The 23,394-nt window shown below is 39.4% G+C and overlaps 2 protein-coding genes across 2 annotated transcripts in view; one reads left to right on the top strand and one right to left on the bottom strand.

The window, feature by feature from the left end:
* Window positions 1-66: 66 nt before the first annotated feature.
* Window positions 67-12,081, bottom strand: crlf3 (cytokine receptor-like factor 3). Its single transcript, XM_056752233.1, has 9 exons — window positions 11,957-12,081; window positions 9,700-9,827; window positions 6,446-6,653; window positions 3,249-3,336; window positions 2,946-3,123; window positions 2,515-2,737; window positions 2,287-2,425; window positions 1,830-1,942; window positions 67-1,568 (listed from the first exon to the last, which is right to left on the bottom strand). Exons 2-9 carry the CDS (start codon window positions 9,814-9,816, stop codon window positions 1,300-1,302), a joined length of 1,335 nt encoding a protein of 444 aa, XP_056608211.1. The 5' UTR covers window positions 9,817-9,827; window positions 11,957-12,081; the 3' UTR covers window positions 67-1,299.
* A 2,210-nt stretch (window positions 12,082-14,291) lies between these two features.
* caskin1 (CASK interacting protein 1) overlaps window positions 14,292-23,394 on the top strand; it is a 72,671-nt gene continuing 63,568 nt past the window's right edge. Inside the window, 1 exon segment of the mRNA XM_056751780.1 lies at window positions 14,292-14,968. Within this exon segment, the coding sequence (XP_056607758.1) occupies window positions 14,875-14,968 (94 nt within the window). The 5' untranslated portion in view covers window positions 14,292-14,874.

Below are 23,394 nucleotides of genomic sequence, written 5' to 3'. Positions count from 1 at the left end.
TGGTATTGATTGATTTTTTTTAAATCTGCGCTGTTAACATAATAAAAACCAAAGGATTAGTTCATCTAAATGTTCCAAACAGTTTATTATATTGCAAATGTTCAGCTGGATCCTTAAAGTTTTTCTAAGGCACAAGCAAAATGAGGTAAATATACATAGAACTGTCACAGTTTTATAAATAGATTTAATAGACCAGACATCCTGTGGGTGTATCATTGTCTCGTGTGCCCGAGCAAACAACAGTTAAATGTATTATAAACGGTTCTCTTATGCAGAGAAGAATTATATTTAGTACCTTAAATGTTCGGTCTCAGAAAAACTCATGCAACAGCGCTCCGGCTCTACAGTCATTGATGGGTAAAATTAATGTTTTAATGAAAAACCTCAAAATGCTTCAAATGTAACAAGTAACTATAAAAAAAGACAAGCTCGCTAATGAAAACATGAACTTGTGCAGTAAGAACAAAAGACAGGTATTAAGATACAATTATAAAAAAGCTCTTAAAAATGGCACAACGCTGTGAAATATCACAGTTCTTAATTAGAAACATCATTGTCTTGGTATGTTTGGATCAGCATTGTGTCGCTGAACTAGCCGAATCATTTGCACTGTTTGTGATGGAAAATTTTAAAACAGTACTTAATAACACTGAAGTCAGTACCAGGCAAACAGCAATAAAAAAGTTGATAGGTACATCAAACTATTATGTTCTAAACAGGTCAGCTTCTGATATTTAAACATATGAACAGGTTTGTGTATATTACAGGTAATCTCCACATGTTACCTACAGAAGAAAGGATTGTCTGAGCATTGAATTTAGCGCACACGTTTGCTATTATTTGTAAAGTACACATTACTAGTTGTGAGGGCTTGAGAACTTCACAGTGGATTTATTATTTTGTGGTAAACCAGGCAAGCATGCTTTGCTACACATAACCTGCGAGAAAAGGTCTATATTGAACGGTATTGTACGAACATGTACAGTTATACAAATATCACAACACGGGTATGAATGTGATAAGACCATAGAGTAGTGACTGGCCTCGTATCACAGAACAGGGAACGTTCAATTTGAGTTATTTGATATTCTGTGATAACTGGTTCCCATAACACCAATTTAGAAACAAGAACTGCTTAATAGGCAAAATGTGACATCAAAACACTTAAGCGGTGTGAAAATCTGGAGGAAGTTTGACAACATTTAAAAGGAACTTGAGGTCTTGAATTCAGTTGATGCGGTATGGTCCAGCATTCTGGATCTTTTACCATGTTTTCATCATTATAACTTAAAAACCCAATCAAAACACTAGCACTTTCCATCCAGGGTGCGTGAAAGAGCAGCCGAAGAACAGGCTGTCCACAACCTGATCCAGCATCCAATCGAACACCACTTCTCTGTTCCCTGAGCCAATCGTCACCCTCAGCTTGAAGTTTCCCTTATCGTTAGGGTTATTGTTATTGCTCACAGGAAAGATATTGACCACTTCCATGTCAAAGGTCACAGATGAACCAACAGTGACGGCTGGCAGCTGGTTGGTCATCTCTTTTCCATTCACAAACACAGCACCTGGAAGTAAAACGGAGTATGTGAGGAAAGACACTTAATACAGAGCATTTTATAAATTAGATATTTGAATTGATTTCACATGAACAGAATTGATATTCTTTATTTAAACTTGTACAGGATACATTTACTATGTATTGTATGTGTATACAGATGCATCTAAATAGAAATGAATGATTAAAATTATAAATTTAATATCAGACATTATATATAATATTTTTCTTCTGTTAATTTTGTGAAATCAGGGTTCGCCTTAAATCACACCATTGGTGGAGATGCAGACAGCCTGGTCCCTCTGCAATGAGTCTGTTCCAGTTCTGCTGTCCGCACATACACCTAAACTATCATGCTTATCTGTTGGTCCTGCAGCCGTGATCCTGCAAACACATATTTCAGAGCCAAAAATCAGACACACCAAAAGGTAAGACATTTGTTAAGCCTGTTACTTTATGCCATGCCAGATATTATGACTATTTTTATGGAGAATCATTTTTTATAATAAAGTTTATAGCAAACGTTTTTTTACATTTTTGTTATTTTGTTCCAAACTAAGTTTGGATTCAAATTATTATTTTTATTAGTACATTACTCATACTTCGGTTCAATGTCATTTATGTGATCTAAACCTAAGTGTCGACTAATGTACGACTAATGTTTCAGTATGTCTGCTATGACAGCTATTGGCAAGTTGTATTGCATCTCATAAAAGTCGGAGATGTACTTGAAGGTGAGGGTCTGGCCGCAGAAGTAGGTGGGGGAGTTGGAGTACAGCACACCTCCGTGACCTGGCGACGAGTCACTGCGCATGGTGATGTTTTTCCTACTGCTTAAAATGTAACCATCCACACCTGCACGCCATTCTGTAAAGACACAATAAAACAGGCTCTTCCTCTTTCTTAAGCTTATAAAATGTCTGAGAATGTTTGCATAGTTGTATCAAAATATTTACCGTGGGGTGCAAGTGTGGTGTAACCAGTCTGTGGGATGCTCCACGGACTCCACTCGGTTCGTCCCTCTCCTCTGGCACACACGCGGAACAGGTGGTCCATATGTGGGTCAAGTTGAAGCACCAGGAACTCGGTGTCTTTACCGATGTACGCGTCCTCGTACTGAGACGAGTTACCACGGCGATACTGCAACCGGTAGTCCTGAGGGGTAAAATCTTCATCCACCTACAAACAAACGACAGGGACTGAAGATCAACCAACTTTAAACTGAGAATTATAAGACTTCACAAGAATATTATGTCAGCTTTATAAAAAACATCTGTGTATGATTTTTCAAAGTATGAATCTTTCAAAGTACGAACGCTCTTCTACAACAGTGTGTTATAGACAACCACGAAACATGAACATGTTTTAAAGTGAGAGGTTGGCCCACCTTGCACCAGCGCACCAGCACACCACCTGGTCTCTCCACCAGCTCTTCAATTTGGACCGGCGGATAAGAAGCCACGCTGCCATGTCGAGCCACTTGAGTACGGAACGTGTGCATCAAAGAGTCATCCAGCTGCGCAGAGAGACAGGGCACATCCACCAGTGCAGGTACCTCAGGCAGGCTGAGGACACACAAAGGTGACATATTCACACATAACACAAATGAAATGTGACAACGTGACAATTCAAGCTCTTCTCCATTAAGTGCCTCAACAGTCTTGTTAGGTCGAGTTTGTGTGCTCCTCACCTGTCTAACTGGATCTGCAGGGCTTTCTTAGTGAAGCTACCCAGCTTGTCCTCCTTCTCATTTACACCGCAGCGGATGGCAGCCTCCCCTGCAGAGACATCACACAGCCGGATTGTTATGTTCATGCTTACAGTGTTGCAGAGTGGTTGTACAAATGGATAATCAACTGTAAGAATTAAAAGAAGTTGATCTCTAAGGTAAAGTAAAGCGATTGCAAAGTCCTTCTGATTTAAATCAACTAATCTCAAAGGGAATTTACAGTTTGTGAGTTCGTGTTAACCTTTAATCTGCTAAAGATTTCATTTCTGCAAATTATTTAAATAGCAGGGGACCGAACACTACAAAATACACAATAGTACAGATTTGTAGTTGCCCTGTCAATTATTTCAGTGGCTCAGATTTTTACTGGTAAAAGCAGTAGGTATTAAGGTCCAGAGTACGAAATTTTGTGGCATCTAGCAGTGAGGTTGCGAATTGCAACCAACAGCTCCCTCTACCCCTCCCTCTCAAAGCACTACGGTGACTGACAGAGAACTCAGATGTCGTAACATTTTTGCTTCTTTGCCGAAGGAGATAACGTATTTACGAAATGTGCTCTGTAGAGCAGTTTGTCCATTTACGGCTACTGTAGAAACAACATTATGAATTCCATTCAAGGGGACCTGAGGTGTTTGTAGAAATAGATAAAAACATAACGCTTCATTATGTAAGGTCTTTATACAACTCTGAAGACGTATATTAAATTGCATTTCTGTCAATAGATCATCCAAAATAATCACATTGGACCTTCACATCATACAATAACAAATTAATTTTACAGCATTAATCTTGGGTAGTTTATGCTTGTAAAACTGTACTTGCTTATTATTCAATCATGTTAATTTGCAATGAACTTACTGTGAAACCGTGTCTACACAGTATGGAGCAATAGAATATTGATCAACCGATATTGTTTTTTAAAAACAGATACCGTTTATTGGCATGCTTATGTGCCCGATATGCGGATGAGATGTTTATTAACAGATACTTCTGTTTTTAACACACTGATTACAACACAACTGTTGTATTTAGAACAATCACTCCCTCCTTGGATACAAAGCACTAATACACCAATAGAGGGGTCTGAAAGAGTGAAAATAAAATGCACTGTAAGTGTCTTTGTTCAAAAAAGAATAATTCTAACCAATTAAAAAAATAAATAGAGGGGTCTGAAACACAAACACTCCACCAAACTCATTGGTAGGGGCCGAGGACTTGCAGAAACACGGAGAGAAGAGAGCGCATGCGAACACGGGAGAGCATCAAACAAGTCAGGAAAGAGAGGAGAGGCGGAAGCGCTGTTTATCTTCTAATTAATCAATCGCAGATAAAGTCACTATCATGGATGGATATAAATATTACAAACTGTTACGCCAAGTACTCTTGCCCGCCCAAGTAAGTTAAATGCATTGTATGGGAAACACTGATGGAATAATACATTGTCATGAAAGTAACAAACAAAACGGCACATAAATCATTGCATATCTCAAGTGGTATGTTACGTTAATAATATCTTTGTCTGTCTTATTAAATACCTGCGGACAAAGCACTGTTTATATATGCAATTACTAACGTTACATTCAAACTATACTTAAAGCTATATTTATTTAAATGTTTATTAGTGAAATATTGGTTATATGGTCAATGAAAGTATAATTTAGGGTGTTTTAAACACGTTACTCTTGTTGGATTTTAGCTACATGCTGTGGCTATGCTAAAACTTCCTGAGCATCAACCCGGTGAGTGAACAGTAATATGAACTAGAAATGTACATTTTCTGAGGAAAATGTGAGTGGTGCTTCGTGGCAAACCGCGGAACTGGTCTCTAGGGTGATGACACTATTAACCAGGAATCTACCCAGCCCCCATGTCTCTATGATGTTTGGATGCAGAGACAGAGGTCATCCTAAACGGTTGCTAGGCTAACCTTGTTGGTTTCCAGGGGCGTGGCTTAGCATGTTCTACTTGATGATACTCTAGGCTATGAGTGAAATGAACCAACCCCTGTGTCTCTAAGATGTTCTCAGGCTTACATATAGGTATTGCTAAATGGTTGCTAGGCTAACCTGTTTGGTTCCTAGGGGCATGGCGTCGTAACGTAATGAAGTTCATGGGATACTGATTGGTTGCCTAAGTCAATTGAGCCAATCCCCTTGTCTCTACGACACTGTGCCTGCAAAGATATCCACCTGGTTCTTTAATAATGGGAGTCTATGGGAACGGTTGCTGTAAATGGTTGATAGGGGCGTGGCATCATAGCGTCATGATGATCTTGAAAGAGTGATTGGTTGTCGGAGTCAAATGATTCAACCCCCTTGTCTCTACGACACTGTGCCTGCAAAGATATCCACCTGGTTCTTTTATAATGGGAGTCGATGTACAATCTCATTTGTGCATTAATTGCTCTCATGTTAAATATAAGTGTATTAATAAAGCAAGTGAGTATACATTACCCACTGTGCACTCTGTCGCGCGTCTCCGTGACGGTCCTGCACGCAATTCTCTAAACGGCCACAAGATGGCGGAGCTTATCGGTGAATCCGATATTAGAAAACAGATACCCGATGATGGGATATTGATTAAATATCGGGATAATTATCAGGAAAACGATGTATTGGTCGATCTCTACAATAGAACGCATTAGAACCCATTATAATTACAAAATTTGTTCACACCAGATGTGTGGCGCCACAATCCCGTTAGAACAAGCTGTTTGTCATGCATTGTAAGAATATATTAATACTAACAAAAACATATTTTAATATTTTTTATTTTAAGAGACTATACTGTATTAATGGAATTTAATCAAATCAAACTTTCCAAATTGAGTTTTCTACGTTTTTCAAACCAGCCTTTCAATAAAAGAAATGTACCACGAGATGTAGTCTCTGAAGCTTACATATGACAGAACTCTGTCAGCCACTGAGTATTCTTCAACAAGGAAGCCTTTTTATCACAAGCCTAAATCTAATTTGTAATCTAATAAATACTTTCTCAACACAAATTAGGGTCTAATATACTTTAAAAGTACTTAAAAGTATTAAAGTACTATACTTTAAATTCCATACAATGAGATCGTAGCTGAAGAATCACTGCAGATCATTGTAGTGGATGACCTTTAGTTCCACTGCTGTGGCTTTGAGTTCAGACACACTCACCCTCTCGGAGCAGTTCATCGGCTGTGCTGATTCCATGCTCAATGAGCTTCTGGCAGTCGTCTAAGGGGCTGACGCTCTCCAGCTCGATGCTGTCGACCTCCTGGAGCAGAATGTTCAGCCTCTCAGTCAGCAGCCGGCTCACTGTCGTCTGCAGATCCTGAAAGTGCCGTTGCAGAGTCTCACGTGTCTGGCTGGCACTGCCCCGTACCTACACATGGCGCAAATGTGCAAAAGAGAGGTATAGATCCTGCAACTGATTTTTATCTTGTAAAATAACTTAAAAATGCAGAGGAAAAAATAAATAATAGGTTCCAACCGGGTTCGCCTTAACTGTGTTTATTTTATAAAGTTCACAGGTGCTTTTAACATTTACGTGATATAAATGTATCAGTTAATTTATATTAAAGGGGTCATATGACATGGCTAAAGCGAATATTATTGTTTGTTTTAGATGTAATGCAATGTGTATTCATGATAGAAGGTTCAAAAACGCTGTATTTTCCGCATATTGTGCATGTTTGTATCTCCTCTTTGCCCCGCCTCTATGAAACAGGTGGATTTTTTACAAAGCTCTTCTCTCTGCAAAGCGAGTTAAGCTATGATTGGCCAGTTAACCAGTACGTAGTGATCCTTGCATGTGATTATACATCATGGGCAACTCATTACACACAGAAGAACACGTGTTCGCGCCATATGACCACAGACAAAGAAAGATTTACGTTTATGCAAAAACTCACAAGTGTTACAACTGTGAATCAAAAATTGTATGTCCTCAAAAATGTAATTTAAGTGTTACATAAATCAAAGTAACTTAACAAAACTGGACTTTGGCATTTTAAGGACCACACAGGCACATTTACATGAACAAGACAGTAGATGATTTGTAAGACTAAAAGCGGATGTGGTTACAAGTAGATGGTACTTTTCATTTTACTCAATGCATGTTTCAGAGTAACTGCTTCACCTTCAGCAAAATGGAGCCAAGAGTGACAGGAAGTCTAGCGGTTTACAATGCAAAAAAGAACAGTTCCTCTTGCCTTGTGAACATGAAACCCGGGTTTGTAAAAAGGGTAATGGTTCTTAAAGGCTCTTCAGGGGCACATCGAAATACTCTGGCATGAGCAAAAATTTAAAATCACTAAATTACTGAATTAAATACACAAAAAATGAAGTTGAAAATTCTGTAAAATCACTAGAGCCCTATCAATCAACACAAACATTGATGTGAACCATTTTCTTACACTGACAAACAATATAATACAGGCAAACATACTCTACATTCTGAGAATCCGTTGAGTCACATGTTTGGAACGAGGAACATTTTAGGCCCTTGTAATCAGTGAAGCGTGACGCTGCCTTGAGCGAAAGCATGTTGACAGATATGCGCATATACGTGCACAGAGCAGAAACATGGAAAATGGGTCATCGTGACTGTTGATGATACTGCCGACCAGCAACATGGTACTCGACTGACTGTTGTCGCAGTGTGTAGGTAGAGAGATAACGCTCCAGGATGTGAGAAGACAGTCTAAAATAACACAGATAAAGTGTACCAGGATAAATGCACGAAGCCTAAAAGAGACGTTTGTTAAGAGTGTGTTATTAATCACGCCTGTTGGAAAGTTCCAGACAGTGCTTTGTTTGCGGCTGATGCAGGAAATGCATCTGTCCATAGACGTGCAAAATTCCTCATTCGCCTTAACTCTTATCATGATCGATCTGAATACTTTGAGCCAGGACTGAATCTCTCGGCTAAATATTGTTATTCGGGACAATGAGCTGAGAGGGGTGTGTAGAGGATGGAGGCAGGATCTCTGGGCCTTGGCTGGTTTGGGGTGGGGGCGATTAGAAGCGCAGACTCCCCCCCCAATCACAGGATGTTGAGATGTAGGACCTGGATCTCTGGGATCATAAGGTCATGCAAACGTTCAGATTTAAAACACATTTGTTACTTATCGTAGACTGGCACAGACACCTATATTACTTGAACGTGACAGGCTGTGGCAAACAAGGCCAACTTGTAGGTTTTAGGGAAGCCTTAGCAGCTACGAAGAAGTGTAAAAAGTAAAGAGGAAGTGGACAAGAAACTTTTTAAGAGACAACATCAAGGATGGCTGCATGGTATGAGCAAAAACTTACTGCTGTGGAAATAATAAGAGACCATTTTCAGATTTTCGGAATTGACTATTTATAGCTATGTGTTTAGGTTAAAGGAATGCTTTTTTTTTGTGACCTACTAACAATATTTCTCCCAAATTTCTAACAAAAATATTGTTTCTATTTGCATTTATTTGCAGTTTAAATTCATTGAACACTTGGATCGTCATACAAAGACAAGAGATAACACAGGAAGTAAATGGTCACAGGGTCCATGTGTAGCTCATGCTTTGACCTATACATACGACTGTGTGCTGAGCGTAACGGAGCGTGGCATGTGATATAATCATATCAGATGGGATGCACATATGGGATCTTGCTTAGACGGCTGCACGCGCTGTGAGGTTAATCACAGAGCACCGTAGGGTGTCGCACAATCAACCGTCAATGATCCTAAACCTGAGGAGATTGGTTTAATCCGCTCTCCATTGAGTTTAAACATTCTCAGAGTTAACTGTCTCTTTCGAAGTGCAGGAAATAACAGCCTTGTTTACACTCTGGACAAGGCATTCTGGGAAGTGGGGGGGGAGGAAGTTGGGTAAGATGCCAGAAGCAGGAGTCTGCCGATAACAGCGAGCAGCTTTGCATCCTTCAGCCACCCCAGGAGACACGCAGCTTGAATCAGCCCTTCTGTGCTGACCAACAGGCTTCCTGGCACAGAGGGTTGACTCACTTCACCAAGATGGCAGAAGTATCACATTTGTGCTCTCGAAAACACCCACATATGCCACTTTATTTGGTCACTGTAGAGAGCTGAATGGGTCTTTATTGTTGCACTGTTGATGAGTTTGAGGATATTGTTTGGGTGATGCTGCATGCGATCAATAGTAATATCATTATTGTCAGAATGGGTTTGGTATGACAGTAATGCTGCCCGTAAACCCAATCTGACACAATATCAAAATGGAGGGCTCCACATATCTCATTGGTTCAAAATCCTACTAGGAATAACTGTTAAACATTATACACCATCTGACAGGCAGAAGTTGTGTGATGTTGTGCAGCAGCTAAGGTGTGGATAGACAAACTGCTTGACACTGAAAATAATATATGAAAATGTTTTTTTTCTGTATCAGTACAGAGATTCTCAGCAATACCTGTTTGCGTGCTTGGCTGAGTCCATGCAGTCTCTGCTGTAGCTCGCTCCTGTAGTTCTGGGCTGCCTCGATGCTCTCCTTTGCCTCCTGCAGCAATGCCTCCGCCTCTATTGACATCCTCGTGGACTCTACCAAAGCACAAATATCAAGGTAAAGTGTAGGATAACATTTCCATTGAAAGAGATAGCAAACTTCGGCTTGGATTTCTCATCTGTGACGTTACAACACTTCAGCGACAACAACAGAAGCCATAACACACCCACTTTGGAAAATGGCACGCTAACAAAGCTCAAATAATGATAACAGGAGCATGAAATTCCATACATCACAAAACCATAAACTGTTCCTGAGGGTCAGTGATCATATGTAAAAAAAGTCCTCAACCACATCATTTCCATCTGTGTTTTGAATCATAACGACACTTTCACAGGCATATCTGTTGATTTCACCATTCTGAGCTCATACTGCAGTCACATGTAGTTATGACTAAAAGCCTCAGCTAATAAACAGTAAGGTAGCCTTGAGAAACCACATCCATGTCATCTATCACTTCAGCACAACTACAGGAGTCACGGAAATGATTTACTGCAGGCTACGTTCTGCTTCATGAGCTGTGTGCTATGAATTCATACAGCTGGATGTATCTCACTAGCAAGAGAAGAACAGTTTTCATAGTATTATTGCAGTTTTTCCTCAATATGAATACAATGAATATATACAGCCATGGACAAAATTAGGAGACCATTTCAAAATTATTTTCATTTTTTCCTGAATTTATTAGTTATAGGTATGTGTTTAGGTAAAATGATCATTTTTGTTTCGTTCTGTGAACGAAAAATAATTTCCCCAAATTTCAAATAAAAAATATTGTTTATATTTGCATTTATTAAAGAGAAAAATGAATACTGAAGAAACAGGTCAAAATATTTCAGACCTCAATACTGCAAAGAAAACAAGTTCATATTCGCTTTTTAGCAACTGTGAAAAGCGTGAAATAAATTTGAATTGAAATAGCTGTTTCTTTATTATTATTGTTTTCACTACTAGCATGCTACAATAAAACCACTTCCTTAAAGGTCGAAATAAAAGTAATCACATTTCTTTCATCTGCCCATGTGGTTTGAAATCACAAACATGACCTAACTTAACCATACAGACATTGGTACCATTGTACAGGAAAGGACAAAAGCTGCCTAGCTGTTTATTTGTGTAAGTGAAAATGGATATAGGACAGATGGATCGAATAGAGAATGAAGCTATGCAGCTCCTCTCATAAGAATGCTTTCATCCCCACACCTGTGAGACTCAAACATGTCAAATTGTAACCAGTTTGTGTTAACAGGTGTGTAAACCTAGAAACTAATTTTCAATGATTAAAATAATAGTATGAGCTGTATGAGCTACAAATATGAAAATGATCAAAGGGAAGGGAGGGTGTCTCCAAAATCTAATCCATGGTTTAGCAAAAGGGATTCAAGATTGTGTAGGTTAGTAATCTAGGCATAGAGCATTGAGACAAGCAATTATATTATCTGTTGCTGGTCGAGACTGATCCTTTCCCACAAGTGAATACATCGGGGAGTACAACACAGGACTGGCTGACTTTCAGAGGGAGGTGACCCAGATTTACTGACAAAATATCACATCATCTGCCAACATTGGGACTGATCAGAAAAATGCACTGCTTCACAAACTGTTACCAACCACTGATGGATCTACAGTTTAAAGGGCCCTCTTCTTATGATGGAGACAAAATATGAATTAAACAGATAAACATGTGTTTATAAACTGGCATAATTTCTAATATTTGGTGCCCATCAGCTTTACAGTATCTTAAAAAAAGGGTACAACCTTTTTTTTGTACAGTCTCAGCATAACAGAGACGACTGAAATAAAGCAGTAGACTAATATTCTCTATGGGCAACACGAATGCATCATACACAACACCCAACATGTTCATACATGTACAAAAGGAGAAATCAAGGGCGACAAAGAAACAAAGAAAGAAAAAGAAAGAAAAAGAAACAAATAAATGAACCCCATATCATGAATACCACAGCAAAGACACATGGACATTAAAATATTCTGCATGTATATCACACCTAAAGAAAGCATTTAACAACGCTCTTCAACAGTACATCTTCTAACTGCTCCACCCATAAACATCATCCTAAAGAGTCAGAACTTGCAGTTAAACACTAAAATATAAACGGTAAAGGAACCAGGAAGTGTTGATTAGCAATTTTTGCAATCGTACCTTATGTGAGCCTGTCTTGTGTCATATTAACTTCTGCAGCGGAGTTCCGCCATTGACGCTCTGGCAACAGTAAGCGCTGCGGGCGAATATTTTCAGTTTGATACAACCCTGTCAGCCAATCAAATGACGGATCACTATGTTTTCCTACTGTCTGCTGTCATTGCTAGCCAATCAGATTATTCAACGCTACTAGACTCCCGCCCCCTTTTTTGTTTAAAACCCCATGCGCATGAAGGAAGCGTTTGGCAAACAAAAGCTAAACTTTCAGACTGCAATTACAAAATAAAAGTTGTTATTTAGCATATATATTCATAAACTCAAAACACTGCCAAAATCCCCAAAAGAGGCATTATTTACATTTACATTTAAATTTTAGAATGCGTCACACGTTAACTATGAAGGACAGTTAGTACTGTACTGTCCAATAGGATGATGTAATAATTAGACACATTGCCAACTTTCTTTTATAACTATAGAAATTGTGAATTAATTATCTCTTTAAAGCGTTCTGAAATGATCAAGATATTTTTAGGGTGACATCAACAACAACATTTACTTGAACCTACTACGTGATGTTGACGTATTGTGCCCTACAGCACATTTCTTGTACTTTTCCTGCAGTTATGAGAGGCTGATGTACAACTTTTTTAAACTTGGATATCCATCCATCATCCACCCACTCTTTTTATCAGTAATCCATAGTGTGTTATTTCACTGTAATTCACTTGCATTGTGACTAAAATATGTTTTAAACTTTTTATAGAACTGTAAGAATAGCATGTGACGCCGACATGTATGTGATATTATTGGACCTCACGTTTAAAAATAGGTCGTCTTTAGGTTACGTGGTAGCCGCAAAACATTTTGCTTAAAAAGAATTTTGCACCAAGAGTTCTGTCTCCGCTCATTCGTGCATTCTGATGTGCAATGTGAGAAGCGAACACTAGAGGTCAGTATCTGCAGGATGAACAGTCAATTATGATAAGCCGTTAAAGATGTTTTTGCATGTCACCACTGGGTGGCGCTAAATCACATTGAAGGAAAATATGCGCAATGTTGATGGTGGACGGTGATGATCTGCACGGTGATATTGATGAAAGCAGGCCAGTTAAAGGATGAACTTAAGTGCATCACAATTGCGTTTGTTTTTGTGTTACGTTAAAGTAACACCTACACATTTGGGTCAAATTTTCATGAAAATTGGTTAGCCACTGATTGTGTACTGAGAAATGTTTTTGTATTAACAGCTAAAGCGAGAAACAAGTTGTGCCAGCAGCCAGGGGCAGGTAAGTCCCAATGAACAGTGCTTGCTTACCAATGCTGTTTTTTAAGAGATGGAAGGAGCTGTCAATAGCGCACATACATCACGATTCTGTTGCTGAAAGAGTGTCAACTTGACTCACAATTTGAGTCAAAGAAACCCCATGTAGTTAAGACAATAGTCTAGCTAGGTATTCAGCAAAGAGTTTTGTTTCGTAGGCACCATGCCACGCTCTTTTTGTAGTTTATTATGTAATCTCGAGACTCATTCATACCGAGACTTAGGAAAACAATAACATGTGTTAGGCTTTCTACTATCATGTCTAAGTTTCAACTTTATAATTTGCAGTGTTGGGCGTAACTAGTTAAGTAATTAGTTACTGTAATCTAATTACTTTTCCCTTGAAAAAGTAAAGTAAGGGATTACTCATATGTTTTCTGTAATTTAAATACAGTTACTTTTGATGTAATTAAATACTTTGTGAAATATATGCGTGTCCAATAGTGTAATCGACATCAAAATTGAAAGTCTTACTTTAAAATCTGTGCTTTAATGTATAATTCTCACATTTGTAATACTTTGGTCAGTTAATAATATTTTTTATTTGAATGAATTAAATAAGCCGTTTCTTGTATATTCTTGAATCACTTAACTAATCAAGGTCGACGTAGGATAGAAAGTAATTAGTAATGAGTAACTAAATACTTTTTGGAGAGAGTCATTTTGACAGTAATCTAATTACACTATTGAATATGTAATGAGTAACTAGTAATTAATGACTTTTTCAGAGTAATTTACCCAACACTGATAATTTGTATTAAATGAAAGGTCTAAATACAAACGCCACGAATAGTGGCAACACAAGCAGTGCACAGGTGAGATGATTCTTGGGACAGTCCAACTTTGGTAGATGGTAAGAACAACGAATTTCCATCGTATTGCCAATTATTCTTGTGATTCAGTGTATCCGAATTGTATTCTAGCAGCATGTGGCTGTCAAGCACTGAATCGGGGGGTGTTGCTAAACTCAGGGACCGCCCTCTGGATGAAGCGGAGCCATTTACCACAGCAATGTTGTCAGCCCAATCCACGGCTGGGGTAATGCACATTGCACACTGCTTGTGTAAATTCATCACAGGACAGAAAAAAACAGCGCGAGTACTACGCGCACGGAGCTATGGCATCACCGACTGACGCCTCTTCGGTACAGCCTCGCGGACCCCAGGTAAATGCGCATATGGGAATTTAAAGCAAGACCGAATTTTTTGTATTTCTTGCAACCCAAACCGCTCACGCCATCAAAACGTGATCCATCCGATAATGATTTTCTAGAGTGGACCGATCGCCGTTTGGCTATCACGCATCGGACTGATAACCCGAATCACCCCTAATGTGTTTATGAATGCGGCGCAGTGGATCTCGGCTGTAAAGCGAAATTAATCACTTGACGGCTCCATGAAATCGGAATAAAACCATCTGTGATTCATATAGGAACCAGCTCCATAGAATAAGAGCATCCTTCCGCCAGTGTGCATTATCATCATCATCATCATCGCGCCCTGCAGCTCCATCGCAAGAGGGAGGATCCGCAGAGGAGCTCTCTGGGCAACACTACACGCACATTCAGAGGATGCTTTGGATGTGAAAATAAATAACGATGGGGAAAGATCAGGAATTACTTCAAGCGGTGAAGACCGAGGACCTGATGACGGTGCAGAAGCTCCTGCAGAGGCCCAAGCCTGGGAAAGCAAGTAGGTGTTTTCAAAATCATTGCATTATTGCATCTTGGTGGGAAGTGAGATCGTGAGTGGTTGGATCACTTTCTGATGAGACGGAGCACAGCTGAAGAAAGCCCTACCCTTTAATGAATGCCGGAGATGTTTACTGGATTAACTCGAGCCTTGGTTTTGATAGGAGAGAGTTCCCGCTGGTCCAGACATTCACATTATCATAGAGCTCGACTGATTCACATGATCGGCGCATCTGCATGGGTTCACGCCGTTCTTTACTGCCAGGGCATTCATCATGTCTTGCATGCCTTATACTAGCTTCATATACCAGCTGGATGATGTGCATCTATTCTGACACACTTACATCAATAAATTGCCATTAACATTTGTAAGTGAATGCTTTTTTGTGTTAATTGTGAAAATGAGGTAATAAAAGGAAAATTTGCAGGTGATTTGGTAGGCACAGCTGTTTAATACACATACCTCATACTGAACATTTTTTGTAACATTAACTCATTGTGAGGAACATCATGTGCAATCCCATGTTAAACATAATTCCCACAGAAAGCAAGATTTGCTCAGCAGGTCCGAGCCGTCTTCTGCAAAACGTGTGATGTTAAAGCAGATGCACACCTGGATTGAGCTTTTCATCTCTGTTGTCTTCGCATGGCCAGATTCTGTTTCATCTTCTTCACCACATCTGTGACATTTTCAACAGTGTCTCCTGCACAGCAGCTCGGCTGCGATAGATTTTCTTTGTCTTACATGTGCCGAGTGTATCTGGATTAGAATAACCCCCGGGGCTCGAGGCAGAGAGCCACAGCCATGATGTCGCTCATCTGAGCGCCAGGCTCTGTGTCGACACTCATCTCTCATCCTCTGCCTGTTCTCCGGTGTGGCAGCGATGCACTCCTGCTCAGCTAAAACACCGGCCCCCTGTAATGATGGGGTGAGCGAGTATGAGGTGCATTCACATCACTGCACTTTCACAATGGGGACGGGAACGAGCTGCCAATGAGCTTCATCTTTAGGCTTACTACCACCGAAGCAACATGTAGATGTGCTGTAAGCGATGACAGCTTTGTGTCATTACATCAAGTGGGGTTGTCAGTGGTTGCGTAGGATTAACATTCTTGCATACTATACATTTGAATATTTTTGGCATTTATGGTTTGTTGGTGGAGGTCATGTATAGTTATGTAAATAGGATTTTGGAGGGTTAAGCATGTGCCGTTTCAACCAGCAGGCATATTGAGCAAGCACAGTGTTTATGAGTTTACATAGTCATAAAGCTCTACAGACAAATAAATGTTGTTTCACACACAAACAACGAATCAGCATCTTCAGACAGCAAGACTGATAAGCAATAGGGAGAGTGTTTGTTAGGTTTAATGTCAAGCTCCACCTCTGTATTGGAAACACAAAGCTACCCAGAATCCAATTAGTCAGTCTGCAGTCCTGTTTGACAGTGATTGGTTACGCCGGACGTTAACTGGGCTTTGTAACAAAGTTTTGGTCAATTGATTGAAATTCCCTACCTGCATTTGTTTTTACAAAAACAATGATCTGAGATACTATTGATTGCTATAGCTTTGAACATCTATAAGCAAGTTGAGGATGTATTTTGTTCTGTATACTTACACAGTGTCCTCTGTTACTGATGCCTAAACATGAAACGGCTCAATTGTAGTTCTGCTTTAGTCTGTACATGATGTGATGAGGTGTTGACAAAGCATCACAAAACATTCTTTGAAAAATCTAAAGAAACCACTTCCAGGGCTCATATTTACACTCGGTGCCAGTCAATATTAAGATAGTGGCCTGGAGTCCTGTAGCTAATCCAAGTAATCATTATTTCCAATGCTTAGCTTGATGATTGAATTACAGTGCAGATGGCTTTGAGTGAGCCACAGTGAGAGAGAGAGCGAGCGAAAGGGAGGAAAGACAGAGACCTCGTGTCGGTTTTGTTGAACTTTGGTGTCTCATTAGTTGGCCACCTTTGATGGAATTCTTATGAGCGTGTCTCTTGTGAGGACATCCCGTGTTGAGGGCTATGTTTCTCAGAAGGGTTGCACATGCTTCTCTGTTCGTTTAACCGAGGCCTCTATACAGAGGTGTGAGTGTGTGTACAAATCTGGAGGGAGAGTGAATTGGAAAAAGTATTTCCAGACGATATCTGTGCAGCAGTTGGCATATATTTCCACAATTCAGCACGTTCTCGACATTTTCTGCAAAGATTCGCTACTTGAAAAACATCTGGAAATAGTATATCTTATAGTGGTAAATTGCTGATTAGTTTAATAAGAGGATGAACATTGTTGAGCATGACTCGACATACTGATGAAGATATGACGGGATGGGTTATTCATTCCCCACCTCTGCAACCTGTTCGCATATCCCAGCAGCAATTAGAGCTGAGCTATTTTGGCGGAGGAAACATATGGGGTCCCTAGGTAAAAGAATCGTTGAAAGCCTTGTTCACTATGGTTTCCTCGGCTGTCTGTTGAAAAGGGATGCTCTGGGGTAAAAGTGCATGGATTTATGACTGGCCCTACCAAAGTGATACGGATGAAATTGGTTTGTTGGGAGGTGATTGAGGGAGATTTCTGTGTATATTCTCTCTCTCTCTCTCTCTCTCTCTCTCTCTCTCTCTCTCTCTCTCTCTCTCTCTCTCTCTCTCTCTCTCTCTCTCTCTCTCTCTCTCTCTCTCTCTCTCTCTCTCTCTCTCTCTCTCTCTCTCTCTCTCTCTCTCTCTCTCTCTCTCTTTCTTTCTAAATGCTCTCAAATATCCAGTGGTTGAAGTCTTAAAATCTATATTATAAATCATATTATGCATTGTATTTGGTAACACCAGTAAATGCATTTGCTAACATGAACTAACAATAATTTTTCAGCATTTGTTAATTGTAAATGTCAATACAACTGTTTATATTTGTTCATAATGCATGAACTAATGTAAACGTTTACAACTTTTTCTTTAAAAAATATTAGTATTAAATATTGTTATTAACGTAAACTAAGACTAAACATTTTGTAGTAGTATTGTTCTGTTCATATTTAGCTGATGCATAATTGTTACAAGTTCTGAGCTGAACATATTATTTTTCTTAATAGTTATATTCACTTATCATTTCGAACTCGTATGACTTTCTTTCTTTTGCAGAACACAAAAGAAGATATTTTAAAAGATTGTTGGTAACCGATCAACGGCGGTGCTCTTTGACTTCCATTGGTTTTGTGTCAATACAATAGAAGTAAATGGGTACAACTGTTGTTCGATTACCAACCTTTTTCAAAATATCTTCTTTTGTGCTCTGCAGAATAAAGAAAGACATGCAGGTTTGAAATGACAAGAGAGTGTGTAGTGATGACAGAATGTTCATTTTTGGGTGAACTATCACTTTAAAAAAAAAATCTTGAATTTAGATCCTAATAAATTCAACATTTTGAGTTTAAAGAGTCAAAAACAATATCAATTTAAGATTTTAGTCATCAACACCATGTGCAATAATGAGTTAACTATGAAAATGTCAAGCACCCATTGTCAACTAGTCCTTCCTTTGTCCTGTTTTTGCTTTGGTTCCCTGGGGCATTTATAACACATGACCTTAATCTGGGGACCTGACCCACATAATCCGGGAGGTAGAGGAGAAGGCAGAATTCTTAAGCACATTAACTGTTGATCATTTCACCTTGGCAAGATCATGAATTATTTACGCACTTCTAAATGCACTTATCACTTTGATCAGACCATCTAGCACCCTACACATTAAACCTGTTTTTGTTTTGATAATGGAACCTTAAGTAGATCACTGTCATTTTGTAAATTACTCACCAAATCGTATTTGAAACCGTACATCAAAAATAGCAACCTATCAGGTTGGAAATAAAAAAACAACCATATAGGTCTAAATGTCCACCCAATAGTGATGTGCGGGTAAGGGTTTTTTCTTTTCTTTTAATGTTAATAAAGTAGCAAATAAACTGACAATTTCTTTACCCGCCCTGACCCGTGGGCTCGGGGGTTATGAGACGACCTGTGCATCACTACTACGCAACCGTGTGGCATTGTGAAGATGAATGAGAGGTGTGAAGTGAAGAGAAACAGGGTATGAGGGCTGACAGCTGTTACGTAAGCTCACACAATGGAATCGTGGGTACAGTGGTGGTGGGTGGAAAGAGAGAGGAAGGCAGGAAAGTGGACTGTGTTTGACATTCTTTAAAATGCTGCAGTGCTATTAAGAACATCGCCTGAAAACATGCATAATATCTGAATCTGAATTTCCTTAATGAGACAAGCTCAAACTTAAACTTTTGTAGAACAAGTGGTGGAAAAATAGTGCCTTTTCATAATGTATACTAGTGTTTCCTAACCTTTTTTCTCATGTGTAGAGATAATGTTAAAGTAAATGTAAAATAAGTCAGACAATAACCACAGATAGATGTAATACAATAAATAATCACTTAGCTGTGCCCCTGCAAGTCTACGCTTATTTCCATATGAGTATTCCTGTGTGAAATAGTTCTGCTAATCCTTTGGGGAGTGCACATGGACACATACACTTTATTATCACTATGGTTTTCTAAAGACAGCCACTTCAAGAGTCATTCTCATCCTAATCCTTGTGGCAAATAAACAGATTTAATGAGTGTCAGTCAGTAAACCCAATTCTACTGGAGATGAGGAATGTTGAGATATTTTGAGAAGGTTCTTCAGGTCCAGATGCTGGACCGATGCGAGCAGACTGACAGGCATCTGTGTAAAGAATTGAACCTCTCTACTCAGATTGTGTGCAGATGCCTCCATCTGGAGACCGTACCTGCCAGACTGCCTCAGAAATACAGATGAGATCCAACAAACCCAATTTTGTCTTATCCTATCCTTGTGGGCAAGAAGAAAGTTCCGGTTGGATTGTAGATAGAGATCTTGGTGAATGTGCTCATATCAGAGGTGTGGACACATAAGCTTCTGCAAAAAAATATCAAGCAACAACGTATTACTGTATAGCACATCGTGGATCCGTTAGTTAAGGAATTGGAGTTCATATTGCAACTTATACTGTAAAAAAGGCTATTGTCATTGGGATATCTTATAAATTTCACCGGTTATATTAACATTCCCAGGAGTTAAATGTGATAAGCAGGAGACTCAAAACAAAATACTTTTATATTATTAGGAAAAGCTATTTTAATACTAAATAGATGCCATGGGATTCTTTTTTTCTATGGTAATTGTGTATACAGAGGTTAAAGTAGGTCATTCTGTATGCTTTTGCCATACAGTATTGCATTATAAGAGATGGACAGCATACTTTATTACTAGAAGGTTTAGAACAGGTCGGGTTATGCAAAGAGCATCATATTTCTCCCACAGCATGTCAGACATACTGTCTAAACAGACTGCCTCACGTTCACCAAAAGAAGCATCTCAGTCATTTCTGCTTTTTATGATTTTTCTCTTAAACGGCCCTTTTCCCACTCTCTCACTGGAGCCAGGCGTGTGTTTCTCCGCCAGGGTCCCGGGCTGTAAAGGAAATGGACGCACCCCTACCCCCCTTTTCCTGACATTAATCTTCCCCTCAGTGTAGCTCAAAGTTATTTCAATCTAGTCTTTGAATTAATTCGTCCACTCATGCAGGCTTTGAATAAATCATAACTTGCTCATTTTAGTCGTCTCTGTGTTGAAGTCTTCACACTTATAGCAAAGGTTTAAATTCTGAACTGATTTCCATGCATATTCTCTTTTATTGCTAATGAGTTTTCAGATAGACTCCTGATGATGTCAGGAATCACATCCCTATCAAGCAGTTAGACATGAACATTTGTTTTAAATTCTGTTCAGATTTTCCTGTAATACTGCATGAAAGCTTTTTTCTTTTAGCTTCTTATCTCACCATCTACAGACGATTGAAAGTTTTTTCCTGTTATGGTAGATCCAACAAAACACATACAGTAGTCCAGAACGCCCTATAATCTCAGTCTTTTCTTGTTAGAAATGCATTTTGGCACCAACTATAATGTCCCAAAGGACATATTTGTCCTAATTTAGTTCTACTGCCATTGTTTCCATAATAGCTAAAGCACCATTAAACTCTTTGATCTCATTTCAAATGAAACAATCATAAGGATGTTTGCATAATGCCCATTTACTTTGTGTTCTCTGGACATTAAAGGAGATGGTTACACAGGTCTGACTGCATTGTAGGTTTGGACAACTAAGACACAGTAGGTCCTATCAGGTTCTTGAGAGTGCTGTTAAAATACTGGCTGAAAGTAGATCGGACTCTACAGCAGTAATGCTGATGAATGCTGTGCATCTCAGTACATCTTCATTTGAAACATTTCAATTCTATCACAACACTTGCATTGCCAAACAGGATTAGAATCTGCATCGTTTTTTTTTTAAATGGGGATTCATTTTATGCCCATTGACCCATTGTTTACTGATCTCAGTCTGCATTACGGGATGAGGCCATTTCTTATCTCCTGTGTGGCGACCATAGCACTGTGATGGTGCACTTTTGGATACTCGTAGAGTGGTTCAAAAGGTCAAGCTGCCTCTCCTGTGTGTGTGTTAATGGTGCCCAACAGGGCAGCACAGAGCCGGCAGATGGTTCTTGGGTTTAACAGTGCCACACTATGTTATTCAGAGATAGACCATGAGAATGCACCATGAGAATGCATATATTTGAAGATTACCTACTGCTTGGTGTCTCCTGTCAGGATTCTCATATATATTTTTGACTCATCCGGCTCTACAGGAACTGCTATGAAATGAGACCTATTTCATGACACTTCAGCCCATTGCTAGTGATAAAGTTTAATGCGTTCTGCTTGGGCCAGGATTTCTCCAGACGACAGCATTAAACAGGAGTTCCTCTTGATAACAGATGTGGTGTCTTGGCTCATCTACTGGATCCGTTTCTTTGTGTTTTGCATAAAGAAAATACTAAATTGAGACAAAGCATCCAATTAACTTGTGCTCGCCCCGAGTTTGTCACAATGTAATGTTGACACCCTTAACGGTGTTTCAAAGCCAAGAAATTACATCATATACTCCTGCACATATACAGTTGACAGATAACACTTTTATTTTGTCAGATAGTCTCATTGTGTTCATACATTGAAACCAACCTGAGGCCTATATTCGTGCTAACCGGGTTCTGGCAGTTTGTATTTTGGTCTACAGAGAGTAAGCTTCATTGTCAACAGCCTTGTTTGGCTAGATGAGAAAGCACATTGATAGCGCCACATGAATATATGATTAGTAAAGAGCTGCTAGCTCCTTCCCAACATCACACTATCAGCATGTGTAATCTCAGCGCAGCTTCCGCTGCTTGCTAAAGTGCAGTGTTGAGTTAAAGCGAAGGCATTTGCACTGCACCTAGGAGTTGACTGGGGATGTGGGAGTTCCAGGATTTTTACTTCTTATGACACTTTTTTTAGCTAAATTCTTAAAGGATTAGTTCACTTATTAAGTGAAAAGTCTATCATCGTTCAATAACCCTATTGTCATTTCAAACCTGTATGACCTGTAAGAAGATATTTTGAAGAATGTTGTTAACAGCCCTTTATTCACTTGCATTGGAATCAATAGAAGTTAATGGAGGGATGTTACCAACATTTTTCAAAATATGTGTTGGAATTCTGCATAAGACCACAAAGTACAGGTTTGAAATGACGAGAGGGTTATTGAATGATGACAGAATTTTCGTTTCAAAGGTTAACTACTCCTTTAAACGTGATTCATTAGTAAATAGTAGTAAATCATTATTCGCAGCAAAATAGGATTTCCGTCCAGACCCTTGCAACCTTGTTTGTGTTCTGCATGGGTCGCTGATGTTTTCAAGTCTTCTTCTGATTTCTTCATTAACTTAACCAGCCAGAACTCCTCAGTCAACACGCTTCCAGCTGGTTCACCAGATAGACCAGCACTAACCAAGTAGCCTGAGCCTGCAGCTGGTCTTTCCTGAAGAAGGAAATCTTGAGTGGTGTGGCCAGGGAATCCCTCATGAGCGTTCTATTTAGAAAGCATGAAAAGAACAGATTGTATTGTGCGTGATGCGTAAATCTTGGGATTTCTAATAGTTGGTGTCCTGAGGGTGAGATGTGTTCCATGGACCTTCATGACGAGACGATTCATAAGCTGAGTTTGAGCGTCTGATGTGCAGACGCAGCGTTATAGCACTTCATTACATGGATGAGTGGTCTTAATCTATCCTGCCAGTCCTTTAACCACAGAGTCCTCATTACTTTTACTCGACGGGTCCAGCCTACTCTCTGTAGTTTCTGTTCTGTCAAGACCACCGCTTTAATTTCAGTCCAAAGTGTGATTTCCTCCAATAAAAAATATTGGCTAGATTCCATATTCACTGGCTAACTGTGTTCTCAGAAAATGGGAACAAGGTCGAGTGGTTCTGACCTTCGGCCTTGTGAAGCACAATGCA

The sequence above is a fragment of the Triplophysa dalaica genome, chromosome 7 (genome assembly GCF_015846415.1).
Source record: "Triplophysa dalaica isolate WHDGS20190420 chromosome 7, ASM1584641v1, whole genome shotgun sequence".
NCBI classification, from domain to species: domain Eukaryota; kingdom Metazoa; phylum Chordata; class Actinopteri; order Cypriniformes; family Nemacheilidae; genus Triplophysa; species Triplophysa dalaica.
The sequence above is the reverse complement of the archived record's forward strand: the minus strand, read 5'-3'. Positions and strand labels throughout refer to the sequence as shown.